The 12,934-nt window shown below is 42.7% G+C and overlaps 1 protein-coding gene across 1 annotated transcript; it reads left to right on the top strand.

The window, feature by feature from the left end:
- The first annotated feature begins 718 nt into the window (after nt 1-718).
- LOC307077516 (CLOCK-interacting pacemaker-like) lies at nt 719-7,108 on the top strand. Its single transcript, XM_079738948.1, has 4 exons — nt 719-893; nt 2,326-2,543; nt 2,937-3,100; nt 4,594-7,108. Exons 2-4 carry the CDS (start codon nt 2,333-2,335, stop codon nt 5,998-6,000), a joined length of 1,782 nt encoding a protein of 593 aa, XP_079595074.1. The 5' UTR covers nt 719-893; nt 2,326-2,332; the 3' UTR covers nt 6,001-7,108.
- The last annotated feature ends 5,826 nt before the right edge of the window (nt 7,109-12,934 follow it).

The raw sequence follows: 12,934 nt of genomic DNA, 5'->3' as shown, positions 1-12,934 counted from the left end.
TGTGTGTGTGTGTGTGTGTGTGTCTGAGAGACAGACAGCAACAGACCTCAGACACACGAGCCTCGCCGTCTTTTAGGTACTTCCGGCATTGAACACGTGCTACCGTTGATCCACCACGCCTCCACTGCTCTCTCACATGTTGATGCACACATTCGCCAACAGTTGGGACTGTCAAAACTCGTCAGTGACTCACTCCACTTAAAACACAAATGCAAAAGCACGGCTTTTCAATACAGGGAAACCATCGAAGATGGGTTTGATTTAAAATATTGTCCATCACAGGGCATCACTAGTATTTTCATCAGCCTACATTCAACATTGGATATAAACGATTCATTGTATCACAGCATCTTAGCCAAATCCGACTCATAATGATGTCAAGCTGACACGAATCCTCACGAATTGTTTTGACACTATCAGTATCCTGAGCAATAACATGCTCTCACGTGGACGGTACAGGGGTCCCGCCTGCACACGTGTCTTGGCACGGGATTGGCCCTGACGTCGGTACGATACCTACGTCAACGCTTCTCGGGGCGACACCACCGGGGACAATATTATTTAGATTAGGGGGCGTCGCCATGCGTAATCGACATAATGGATGCTTTGGGAACATCAGACTACGCGTTTTCTTCAAGGTACCCGTGTCCACAGCAGCACCATGCATCTACTGGAGGGTGCGCTGACGGCAAGTGTTGCTGCCCGAATCTGCCCGTCGTTACTGTTGACTCCTTGATGATCCGTCGGAAGATATCTAAATTAAATTTTTAGATTATGTTGTCCTGAAACTACACACACTAGTCTTTCGCTTCTTTGACGCAAAGAATCTATGATTGGTTTGTGAACAGCGCGTTGCTTTTCTTAGATGCGAAGATAAAGTAGACTTCACCTCGGTAAGAGTCATGTTTTCTTTTTTATTTTTTGCATAGTATCGTTTGTAGTAGGCCTACAATTAAAAACTTTTTAAATGTGTGTTGTTCACATAGTGGTCGTTTACAGGTTATCTTTTCATACCAGTCTTGTGTTGCATAACAAGTAATTCTGTCCTGGTAAAACATGCCACTGTACTTTATTGTATGCCTTGTAGGGCTATCTCTTAGTTAATTCAACAACACATTATTACATAATTTGAATAGATAGTTATGGACGCATTAAACGGTGATCTAATGGACCCATTATGTCCGTGGACCAGCAGCAGAGTATTACATAAGAGAGTTGGGGGTGGAACTCCGGTTACAGTGTCGCTGGGACATGGTGCCGTCCTCCGGCAGCACGCTCAACTGGTTCACCACGGCGGACCAACGCAACGCAATAGCATTAAATCATAGCAATATCAGCCAAAGTTCAGATAAACTGCATGTCTGGCATTTATAAAGCACATGGTGAATAATGAATGTGTTGTCTAATTTTACATTGGTTTTTAATAGCCTCTGTGACGTTGTTATTTCGATGATGGAGACGATTGCTTGCGTACCTCCTGACTCTGACATGATGATTATCTCCAGATGAATTCTTTCCCACTTTTATGAATGCCCTTCCCCTCCCCTCCAAGTTCTATCAATGACCTACGGTGACAGAGAATAAGGCTTGTGATTTATTCTGTTTCTGCTTGGTCAAAGTGTAAGTTACACCGTATAACACTACTAATGCGAGAGAGAGAGAGAGAGAGAGAGAGAGAGAGAGAGAGAGAGAGAGAGAGAGAGAGAGAGAGAGATGCCCTCACCTGCCTCATTCGGAGGTACTCCAGGGTCGACTAAATCTTCTTTCTCAGATTTAGTGTTCGATGGCAGTAGAACCACATATTGCCATTGTATTTACTTTTTACATTGTATTTCCCAAATAATTGCTGGAATGATATATTTTATGTAAGATGGGTTGAGGTGACTGTGAGGGAAAACAATTAAATAAAATTGGAAGGTACAGGATATCCTGCCATATTGCAATGCAACTTTAAGAATTGCCTCAGACAAATTTGTTATATCGAGCTATGCAATTATTTTTTCTGAAAACCGATGTTGGCCGTGCTATCGAAAAAACGAATTGTAGATGTTTCCGGCATCGGCGCACAGCTTGACGTGTCCTCTGATCTCCAGCGATCAGTGAAAGATTCAAGAGTAGGTCATTTAAAACAGGGATCAAATAGTTCCTGCCCCTTTAACTCTCCAGGGTGCTCAGTCAAGGGTGTGCGTGGTGTCTGACCACAGGCATCGCCAGCATGAAAACCCAGAATAACCCTTCCCTTGACCTGTACGTACAGGTTCACTATGCGTCATCGTGTTTCTCACTCACTGTATTCCCCTGTGGATATATGTGTTCCCTCCAAAGGTGTGGAATGCCAAAGGAACAAGGGCATTTTGGGGAGAGGGTCGGGCGGAGCACCTCGAAGAATGCCAAGGACAGGAGCAACAGTGCCACGGTGCGGGCCGACCGCGGGCACCGCACACAGGCCAGCCCCGGGGCCCTGGGAGGGATGGGGGACATGGGGGAACAGCTGTCACTCTTCGACTCGGGGAAGGACTCGGAAAAAGACTCAGGATACTCAGGTGAGCCAGTACTCCTTCCTGGGGATGTGTTTTTTGTTCTTCTTTGTTTGTTATTGTTGTTTGCAAAAAGTTTTAACCCCTTCCTTCTACTTGCACACACAAACCTGCATACACACACGCACTAAACATTATCTTTCGTTATTTTTATTTGGCTCTCAGGGATGTGAATAAAGTACCCATCTCTCATTAACACCTTTAACACCTGTTCCTATCCTACTCATTTAGCACAGGCTAAATACCATCATAATTGTCTTTAATGATCAGGGAGAGAGGAATGTCGTTAGAGTTAGACTGCAGACAGTGGTTTGAATCTAGAAACCTTTGGACCGGCAGGCCACCGAAACACCCTTACCACAAACCTATGCTTCCCCCTCTTCTTCTTCGTCCGTTCAGAGGCCGGCTCGGACTGGGTGGATGACCAGTGCAGCAGCGTGAGCCAGAAACACGGGAAGAACAGCCGATGTTCTGTTACCGCCGGCGACCACGGCGGTGCGGGCGTCGGCCGCTTCGAGGGGCACAATCCCGTCTATGTCATTAAAAACCTGGTGGTGAAACCGGTGAGATATTCCATGAAGTAATGTCTGGTACAAGCCTTAATAAACAATAACTGCCAAAGGACACAACAGGCTTATTCTAATAACACCCCCCACAAAAACGCACATAACACTAAACCCTCATTATTATACCATGAAATATTTGCAGAATAACAGCACAATTAGGCTTAAAAACATAAAATGTAGTTTTAAGCAATAGGGTAAAATACATCCATACTTGATTAATCATTGATCTTCCAGTCATCGGTCATGAAATTGGATTCATCAAATCAGAGCTAGACATGACTAATTGCAAAGCCAAAACGAAAGCCTATCAGGGTTCAGGAGAAGTTCTAAAATAAAGAACAAGAATGTGTTTACATCTGACATGAGTCCATGCTGAGGAATGTGCATCACGGATATTTTTGTTAGTGAGTTAACTGCAGTATTAATGGTGATATGAATTAGCACTTGGCTCTGCCAGAGGCTAATCATTGGGGAGCAATCGCTGCATTGACAATGAGGCCCTATTTTGTTTAATAGGTCCTTTTAAATACCATTCTTTTGGACATTCAGGGACATTTCTCTGGGGGCCTCAGATAACGTGAGAATATACATGCTGTGAATCATCCGAGGGGATGTTGTGAATAATACTAATTATAATAATAACCACCAATGGACATAACAACCCCTCTTCTCCAAGATATTCTGCTTAATCGCAGTAATTAAGCGCTAAAATGGAGCCATGTAGAACAGATGGGCGCTTGCAAGACTAAAATGTATGTTCAGTTTGTTCTGATAATGAATACAGTTCTAGGAAAACTTAAGTGTACTTTTTAACCTGGATTCTTATTCCGAAGTATCTCTTCTGTTCTGAGAGACAATAATATTTGAAATTGGTCCAGTATTGAGTGAAAACACTGCAGCCAAAAAACCAAGCTGACACATAATCTTTTGGGACAGTAGCACCCAGTCAATATATGTCCTCTTAAAGTTCTAGTTTTTGTCACTGACAGGCTCAGATTACATTCTAACATTATGGAACAGATCCCTACAGAAAAATCTACTTATTTCTTTCATTTTTTTCCATCTCTTTTCGATAATGCCAAACTAAGTTTTCTGTATTCCAAAACAAGTATCCTATCTCTAGCTCTCACTCACTCACTGTTCTTTTCCTGCAACCACAGAACTGTTGTGAAACCTCCCTTGGAGCTGTCCGTTGACAGGGCGCCACTGCCCCAAAGGATTACCGTGCAGCCCGTATTCGTGAATTTCACCTGCGGCATTCTCGCTCAATCTTCGACCCAAAATGATCTGAGAATAGGTTTCAGATTATTTCCAGGTTGAAAAAACTGGAATGTTTTAATTTAATCAGCAGAAAGATAGAAATGAACTGTTACTTTAACCTTCTTTGTATTCATTGTTCCCTTTTTCTTTCCTGATCCCTTCATGCTGTGTGTCCCTTACCAACAAACAATAAACAAACAAAAAACAAAACCCCTCTTGACAACCTACAGTCCAAGCAGGAGCAGATGCTGCATCAACAGCTAGCATCATGGGCAGGAGGCTGGCATAGCATCTCAGGCCTCCAGGGGCCCTCCCAGCTCCTGGTGATCCAACAGCCAGCCGTCACTGCCCCCTCCTCCTCCTCCTCCTCCTCCACCCTGACCACCTACCGTGCGCCGGTAAAAAACCTCAGCAAAGCCAACAAGAAGGGCTGCACCAGCCAAACCAGCGGCAAGAACCACCACCACCACCACAGCTCCACCAAGAACTCTTACCTCCCCATCCTCCACTCGTACTCCCGCATCGCGCCGCACCCCAGGAAGGAAGGCCATGCGCAGGGGAAGTCAGCCGGAGCCCCAGCCGCCGGCCAGGAGGGCGGGGGAGGTGGTGTCGGTGGGGAGGGTCAGAGCCACAGCAAGAGGGTGTGCACGGAGGACAAATTGAAGAAGGAGAGCGTGTCCACCACAACCAGACATCTGTCCTCACACCACCACCGGCACGGCCGCCACCAAGACCTCCGTCCCTCGCAGCACAAGGTCCGACGCGGCTCCAAGCCCCCCGCCAACCACACCAAGCCCAATCGCTGCTCCCATCATAGCTACGACGCCTTGGGATCGCCGTCTGTCTCCAGCTCCCAGATTTCCTCCCTGCCCTCCTCACACTCCTCTTCACCATCGCCTTCCTCCTCGTGCTCTTCCTCGTCGTCCTCCTACCCCACCTCCTACTCCCCGTCCTCAGTCAGCCACAGCCCCTTCCGCCCGAGACAGGGGAGGGCCGGTTCTCCCACGTTGGTGGCGGTGGTGGCTGCAGATGCAGCAGGCCAGCTCTCAGACTCACCGTCCGAGTGCTCTTCAGTGCGCCAGCGGCGGTTCCTCAACACGGCGGAGATCCTGAGCCAGTCGGGGCTGCTGGCCATCACCCTGCGCACAAAGGAGCTGCAGCGGCAGAGCGACGCCACCGAGCGGGACATTGCCCAGCTGCGCCTGCACACTCAGCTGCTGTGTCAGGCGGCGCTGGCCGGCCAGCAGGTCGCCAACGACGGCTCCAACGGCCTCCAGCGTCTCCTACAGGCCATGGCCCGATCTGGCGCCTACCCGGGGCTAGACTCAGGCGGCCAGGTCAAAGCCGGCGGCGGCCACCGGAGGCAGAGCGTGAGGAGAGGCGAGGCTGGTAAAGGTGAGAGCAAAGAGGCAGACGAGCAGGGAAGGCTGAAGAACGGTACGCTGCATCAGGGACCCATGTCCCCGCAAGGCGCTGACGAAGGAGGTTCTTCTCTGTCCCCCTTTTTCGGCCTGTCTCTGGAGGCAGAGAGGATGGAGCAGGTGAACAGTCTAGCGGGCTCCCTATCCATGGATAGGGATCTGACTGATCCGTCAATGACTCCAGAGAGCTTCACCTTACACAACTATCTATTCTGACTCCCATATCTGTACCATACAATACCCTGTATGTGTAAACGCAAGCAATCCAAAAAATACGATTTGGATTGTGGTTCTGGCTCCCACTTATCAGCTTGTGAAACAGCTTGGTGTACGAGAGTAAAAGCCTTTGTGATTATTTTTGTTTGTTAGATTTTACAAGTGGTGATATAGATTTGCAGGACTGAGGTTGTTTACATTTTGCATAATATGAGAATTTTACATTTAAATTACAGGATAACAGCAATTAAATCTACAAATTCATCACAAACATTTCAAAGATTTATTTACGTTTATGCAAACCAAATCAAACACAACCCAATCATGTGTCAGTGGTGAAAACATTTCTTGTGTTCGTTGTACATTTCTGCTCTATAATTTTTCCTACTACTTACACCAACTAATGATGAACATGTGGTTATTGTGGTACGTTGAAAATAACCCTCAGCGAGGAAAAGATACAAAGTGGTTGAATGTCTTGTGTTCTACACTGAATGCAGCCGATTAATGTTTGCCTCTTGAGATTAACCATAGTTCAGACTAGTACAGACAGTTTATAGGTAATATATCCCTGTATTATACCTTCTGCACATTATGAGGTCAATTGAGTTACTCCTTTTGTTTCATAGAAACATCTACTACATTTTATTAGACTTTGGTGTTGCATTCGGGGAGAACTTCCCTGAAGTCGTTATAAAAAGTCATGAGGGGATTTGGTTTTTTTCGATACCTGTAAGTGTACAATATCGTCTGTGGAAGCACATGGTCTGTAAAAAAACAAGGAGACATTGGCTTTTAGAACATTGATTTTGGATTAAGGTCATAGTCTACGTTTGCAGTGTTATTGGATTTACATTATCTCCCCGTTCTCCATATATTTCCACAAGACAAGGGTGCTGGGGATTGTCTTTCCTTCAATAAATCTACTGTTTCTGTGGACACGTCTTGTGATGAATGTGTTTAACGATTTTGAAAGCGTATTCAGAGAAATGCAAATGAGAGCATATTTTGCTTTGGTCCCGAGTCCTGTAAGGTGTCCACTACTTCCGTCCCATCCCGGTGAACATACGATAGATTTTCGGCAAGTGGATCCTGATGTTAAAGATGTTCCTTGTCTGACCTTAAATTAAAAAATAACTCTGCTCTCAATATCATGCAGTTTTATTCCTAGTTTTGAGGCGTAGTTTTGGTAAACTGCTTACATTTGCACACAAAAGCAGACAAATAAAAACTCAATTGAAATTATTATATAGTTTTTATTTTCTCTTTTTTTTCATTAATTGCATCTCTACAACAATAGTAAGCCTTTACTGGCTTTACTCTTGGCTACTACCACATATACAGACATACTACCACATATTTTAAAGCAATCGCACGTAATTATTTTCAATTAATATGACTTGGCATTTTACTCAAGATTGTCCAGTGACAAATGAAATAAATTGAGTTGTATGTATTGTTTATGTAAAGCAAACAATAATAATGAAAGTCAATGTAAACATATAACTATATTAACATTTTGAACATTACTAGGTTAATACTAATATATTGTGATCAAAAAGTCCCTAAAACACCACTCTTCGCTTCCTTTTTGATGATAATTACAACAATCAATCAACAAGTCAGATTAAATTAACTGTCGGTTATATTAGTACACACTCTTTAAATAAATGCTAAAGATATGTAATGCATCAATACAACAATCTGTGTACAACAAAACAAAACAGAATAAAAGCCAAACAAAAGCACTGTTAGGTAAAGCATAATCAAGCACATGGAAACATCCTTTCTGTTTATGGCAGACCTTCTACGCCTAATCTTGGGACGCCTCATCCTTGGACGAGTGTCCACAGCACTGAGGACAGCAGCAGCAGCTGCGGCAGCAGTAGCATTGAAGTCGACTCAGAAGTCCTCTTGAGCCCCTTCCAGCCTGAGACTCTTGTTTGTTTACTGTCCCACCCTGTGGCTGTACCTCTCTGCGGGGATCTGGCCCTGTCTGCATGGCTCTATCGTTAGTCCATCTTCGGAATCTGCTTCCTTTCAGTTTCTCAAGCTCTCCAAGCAGCTTTGCTCTAAGTTCCTCAAGCTCTCTGTATCTGTCAGCTAGCATCTTTCGGTTGCTTGCCTGCTGGTGGATTCGGTCTTCCTCTTGCGAATCTATGCTCGTTGTCTGCAAGGGCTCTTTGTCCTCTCTTTGCAAGTGAGGCCTCTTCACTATGTCACGAATGGTCTGCAGCTTCTGCTCCAGGTTCTTTCTCATCTTGGTACCTCTGCTCTTCAAGTGGTCGATCTCCCTCCGTTCCATTCTTGTCTCTTTCCACATCTTCCGCAATTTATCTTGGTTGGAGACGTGTTCTTTTGTAGAAATGTTTTCAGCTGTTGTGGCGTTCCCTTGGTGGTCTTCGTTATCATTGTGTTGTATGGGATCGTCATTTTTTATTCTTGTAAAGGTCTCGTCTGCTGCACTTGGGGGCATTTCGGGGCCTTTTTGTTCAATTTGCTCTTGAGAAAAGTTAGTCTGGGTTTGAACAGAGATCTGTTCAATTTGAACCTTGTTTCTCTTTACATCCCACAGAAGTTTTGTGACAACGTCATATTGAGCTTTCAAATCTACCTTAATTTTGTCAAGCTGCAAATTAGAATTCAGCATAGTTTTCCATTTATCATCACATTCTTGTTGTTTAATTTTGATTTCCTCATGTTTTCTTTCTGTACATTGTAACACCATTATCAGCTCTTTGAGTTTTATAGATAGTGTATTCAGGTTCTCTCTTTCTTTTCCGGCTTTCATACAAGATTGATCTCTCTCCTGTACCTCTCTTCCTTCCTGGATTTCAGACCTTGTGGTATCCAAATCAAGGTTGTCTTTGTTGATTTTTTCTTTAACTGTGTCCAGATATTTGCTTTGCCTGTCTACTGCTTCATTTTCCCTATTAAGATTTTGTTTCTCCCGTGGCAGCGCCTTGTTCCAATTCTTTTGCATTTCTTCTTTCTGTGCCATCATGTCCGATTTCATATTGATCAGATCTGCTCTGTGTCTTTGTATCTGTTTGAAGTGCTTGTCAATCTCCAATTTCTGCTCTTCTATTTCTTTTTGCTGAATTTCCAAGTTGGTTGTCTGTTTTTGTGCATCCAGAATCTTCTGCTCTATTGAATGCATCTTTATTGTAATGTATTGATGTGTCTTTTCAGCTAACTCTTTTATTGAGTCTTTCATATTTGTGTTGTGTCTCATCGTTTGCACGGCCTCTTCTTCTCTCATCCTTACTTCATACACACCTCTTTCTAGCATCGTCCTTTCGTCCACAGCCTTTGTTCGCTCTTCATCAATATCAAGCTTCTCTTGTTCAAGCTGCGCTGACTCTTCAAAGATTCTGTCAATGATCACTTTAAGCTCCTCCTTCTTATTCATGACATCACTCTTAAAACGTTGAACTTCCTTCTGTTGTTTTATTAGAATTTCCTGCCCAATATGGAGATCATCCGTCAATCGTTTCAAGTCACTGTCTAGAAGCTCTTGTTGTTTCTGTTTTTGGGCAATGTCTTGTGTCTCTTTATGAAGTTCTTGGATTTTCTTTTGGACTTCAAGAAGTAAATGGTCCATCTTTTCTCTGTCACTGTTCAAATCACTCTGTAGACTGTGAACTTTGTCTTGCTTTTCTTGGAGTTCCGCCTTTGCCATTTCAAGTCTTTCATTTTCTACCTTCACTAAAGATTGATTTCTTTCTAGTATCTCAGTTTGTTCCCGAATCTTTTCTTTGTCTCTTTCCATTGCCTCTCTTTCTTTCTGGATTTCAGACCTCATGATATCCAAATCAAGGTTCTCTTTGTTGATTGTTTCTTTAACTGTGTCCAGATATTTGCTTTGCCTGTCTACTGCTTCCTTTTCCGTATTGAGATCTTGTTTCTCCTGTAGCAGCTCCTCGTTCCAATTATTTTGCATTTCTTGTTTTTGTGCCATCATGTCCGATTTCATATTGATCAGATCTTCTCTGTGTCTTTGTATCTGTTTGAAGTGTGTATCAATCTCCAATTTCTGCTCTTCCATTTGTTTTTGCTGAATTTCCAAGTTGGTTGTCTGTTTTTGTACATCCAGAATCTTCTGCTCTATTAATTGCATCCTCATTGTAATGTCTTGATGTGTCTTTTCAGCCAATTCTTTTATTGAGTCTTTCATATTTGTGTTGTGTCTCATCGTTTGCATGGCCTCTTCTTCTCTCATCCTTACTTCATACACATGTCTTTCTAGCAACGTCCTTTCGTCCAAAGCCTTTCTTCGCTCTTCATCAATATCAAGCTTCTCTTGTTCAAGCTGCGCTGACTCTTCAAAGATTCTGTCAATGATCACTTTAAGCTCCTCCTTCTTATTCATGACATCCCTCTTGAAACGTTGAACTTCCTCCTGTTGTTTTATTAGATTTTCCTGCCCAATTTGGAGATCATCCGTCAATCGTTTCAAGTCCCTGTCTAGAAGCTCTTGTTGTTTCTGTTTTTGGGCCATGTGTGGTATGTCTTCATGAATTTCTTGGATTTTCTTTTGGACTTCAAGAAGTAAATGGTCCATCTTTTCTCTGTCACTGTTCAAATCACTCTGTAGACTGTGAACTTTGTCTTGCTTTTCGTGGAGTTCCGCCTTTGCCATTTCAAGTCTTTCATTTTCTACCTTCACCAAAGATTGATCTCTTTCTAGTATCTCAGTTTGTTCCCGGATCTTTTCTTTGTCTCTTTCCAGTGCCTCTGTTTCTTTCTGGATTTCAGACCTCATGATATCCAAATCAAGGTTCTCTTTGTGGATTGTTTCTTTAACTGTGTCCAGATATTTGCTTTGCCTGTCTACTGCTTCCTTTTCGGTATTGAGATCTTGTTTCTCCTGTAGCAGCTCCTCGTTCCAATTATTTTGCATTTCTTGTTTTTGTGCCATCATGTCCGATTTCATATTGATCAGATCTTCTCTGTGTCTTTGTATCTGTTTGAAGTGTGTATCAATCTCCAATTTCTGCTCTTCCATTTGTTTTTGCTGAATTTCCAAGTTGGTTGTCTGTTTTTGTACATCCAGAATCTTCTGCTCTATTAATTGCATCCTCATTGTAATGTCTTGATGTGTCTTTTCAGCCAATTCTTTTATTGAGTCTTTCATATTTGTGTTGTGTCTCATCGTTTGCATGGCCTCTTCTTCTCTCATCCTTACTTCATACACATGTCTTTCTAGCAACGTCCTTTCGTCCAAAGCCTTTCTTCGCTCTTCATCAATATCAAGCTTCTCTTGTTCAAGCTGCGCTGACTCTTCAAAGATTCTGTCAATGATCACTTTAAGCTCCTCCTTCTTATTCATGACATCCCTCTTGAAACGTTGAACTTCCTCCTGTTGTTTTATTAGATTTTCCTGCCCAATTTGGAGATCATCCGTCAATCGTTTCAAGTCCCTGTCTAGAAGCTCTTGTTGTTTCTGTTTTTGGGCCATGTGTGGTATGTCTTCATGAATTTCTTGGATTTTCTTTTGGACTTCAAGAAGTAAATGGTCCATCTTTTCTCTGTCACTGTTCAAATCACTCTGTAGACTGTGAACTTTGTCTTGCTTTTCGTGGAGTTCCGCCTTTGCCATTTCAAGTCTTTCATTTTCTACCTTCACCAAAGATTGATCTCTTTCTAGTATCTCAGTTTGTTCCCGGATCTTTTCTTTGTCTCTTTCCAGTGCCTCTGTTTCTTTCTGGATTTCAGACCTCATGATATCCAAATCAAGGTTCTCTTTGTGGATTGTTTCTTTAACTGTGTCCAGATATTTGCTTTGCCTGTCTACTGCTTCCTTTTCGGTATTGAGATCTTGTTTCTCCTGTAGCAGCTCCTCGTTCCAATTATTTTGCATTTCTTGTTTTTGTGCCATCATGTCCGATTTCATATTGATCAGATCTTCTCTGTGTCTTTGTATCTGTTTGAAGTGTGTATCAATCTCCAATTTCTGCTCTTCCATTTGTTTTTGCTGAATTTCCAAGTTGGTTGTCTGTTTTTGTGCATCCCAAATCTTATGCTCTATTAACTGCATCCTCATTGTAATGTCTTGATGTGTCTTTTCAGTCAATTCTTTTATTGAGTCTTTCATATTTGTGTTGTGTCTCGTCATTTGCATGGCCTCTTCTTCTCTCATCCTTACTTCATACACATGTCTTTCTAGCAACGTCCTTTCGTCCAAAGCCTTTCTTCGCTCTTCATCAATATCAAGCTTCTCTTGTTCAAGCTGCACTGACTCTTCAAAGATTCTGTCAATGATCACTTTAAGCTCCTCCTTCTTATTCATGACATCCCTCTTGAAACGTTGAACTTCCTCCTGTTGTTTTATTAGATTTTCCTGCCCAATTTGGAGATCATCCGTCAATCGTTTCAAGTCCCTTTCTAGAAGCTCTTGTTGTTTCTGTTTATGGGCCATGTGTGGTATCTCTTCATGAATTTCTTGGATTTTCATTTGGACTTCAAGAAGTAAATGGTCCATCTTTTCTCTGTCACTGTTCAAATCACTCTGTAGACTGTGAACTTTGTCTTGCTTTTCTTGGAGTTCCGCGTTTGCCATTTCAAGTCTTTCATTTTCTACTTTCACTAAAGATTGATCTCTTTCTAGTATCTCAGTTTGTTCCCGGATATTTTCTTTGTGTCTTTCCAGTGCCTCTGTTTCTTTCTGGATTTCAGACCTCATGATATCCAAATCAAGGTTCTCTTTGTGGATTGTTTCTTTAACTGTGTCCAGATATTTGCTTTGCCTGTCTACTGCTTCCTTTTCCGTATTGAGATCTTTTTTCTCCTGTAGCAGCTCCTCGTTCCAATTATTTTGCATTTCTTGTTTTTGTGCCATCATGTCCGATTTCATATTGATCAGATCTTCTCTGTGTCTTTGTATCTGTTTGAAGTGTGTATCAATCTCCAATTTCTGCTCTTCCATTTGTTT

The sequence above is a fragment of the Pollachius pollachius genome (genome assembly GCF_949987615.1).
Source record: "Pollachius pollachius genome assembly, chromosome: 6".
Taxonomy (NCBI): domain Eukaryota; kingdom Metazoa; phylum Chordata; class Actinopteri; order Gadiformes; family Gadidae; genus Pollachius; species Pollachius pollachius.
The sequence above is the reverse complement of the archived record's forward strand: the minus strand, read 5'-3'. Positions and strand labels throughout refer to the sequence as shown.

Excerpts from the sequence above, each read along its gene's own strand:
- LOC307077516 (XM_079738948.1), top strand. The coding sequence starts at position 2,333 with ATGCCAAAGGAACAAGGGCATTTTGGGGAGAGGGTCGGGCGGAGCACC. Across the intron at positions 2,544-2,936 it reads AAAAGACTCAGGATACTCAG|AGGCCGGCTCGGACTGGGTG; the intron begins GTGAGCCAGTAC and ends TCGTCCGTTCAG. Across the intron at positions 3,101-4,593 it reads AAAACCTGGTGGTGAAACCG|TCCAAGCAGGAGCAGATGCT; the intron begins GTGAGATATTCC and ends GACAACCTACAG.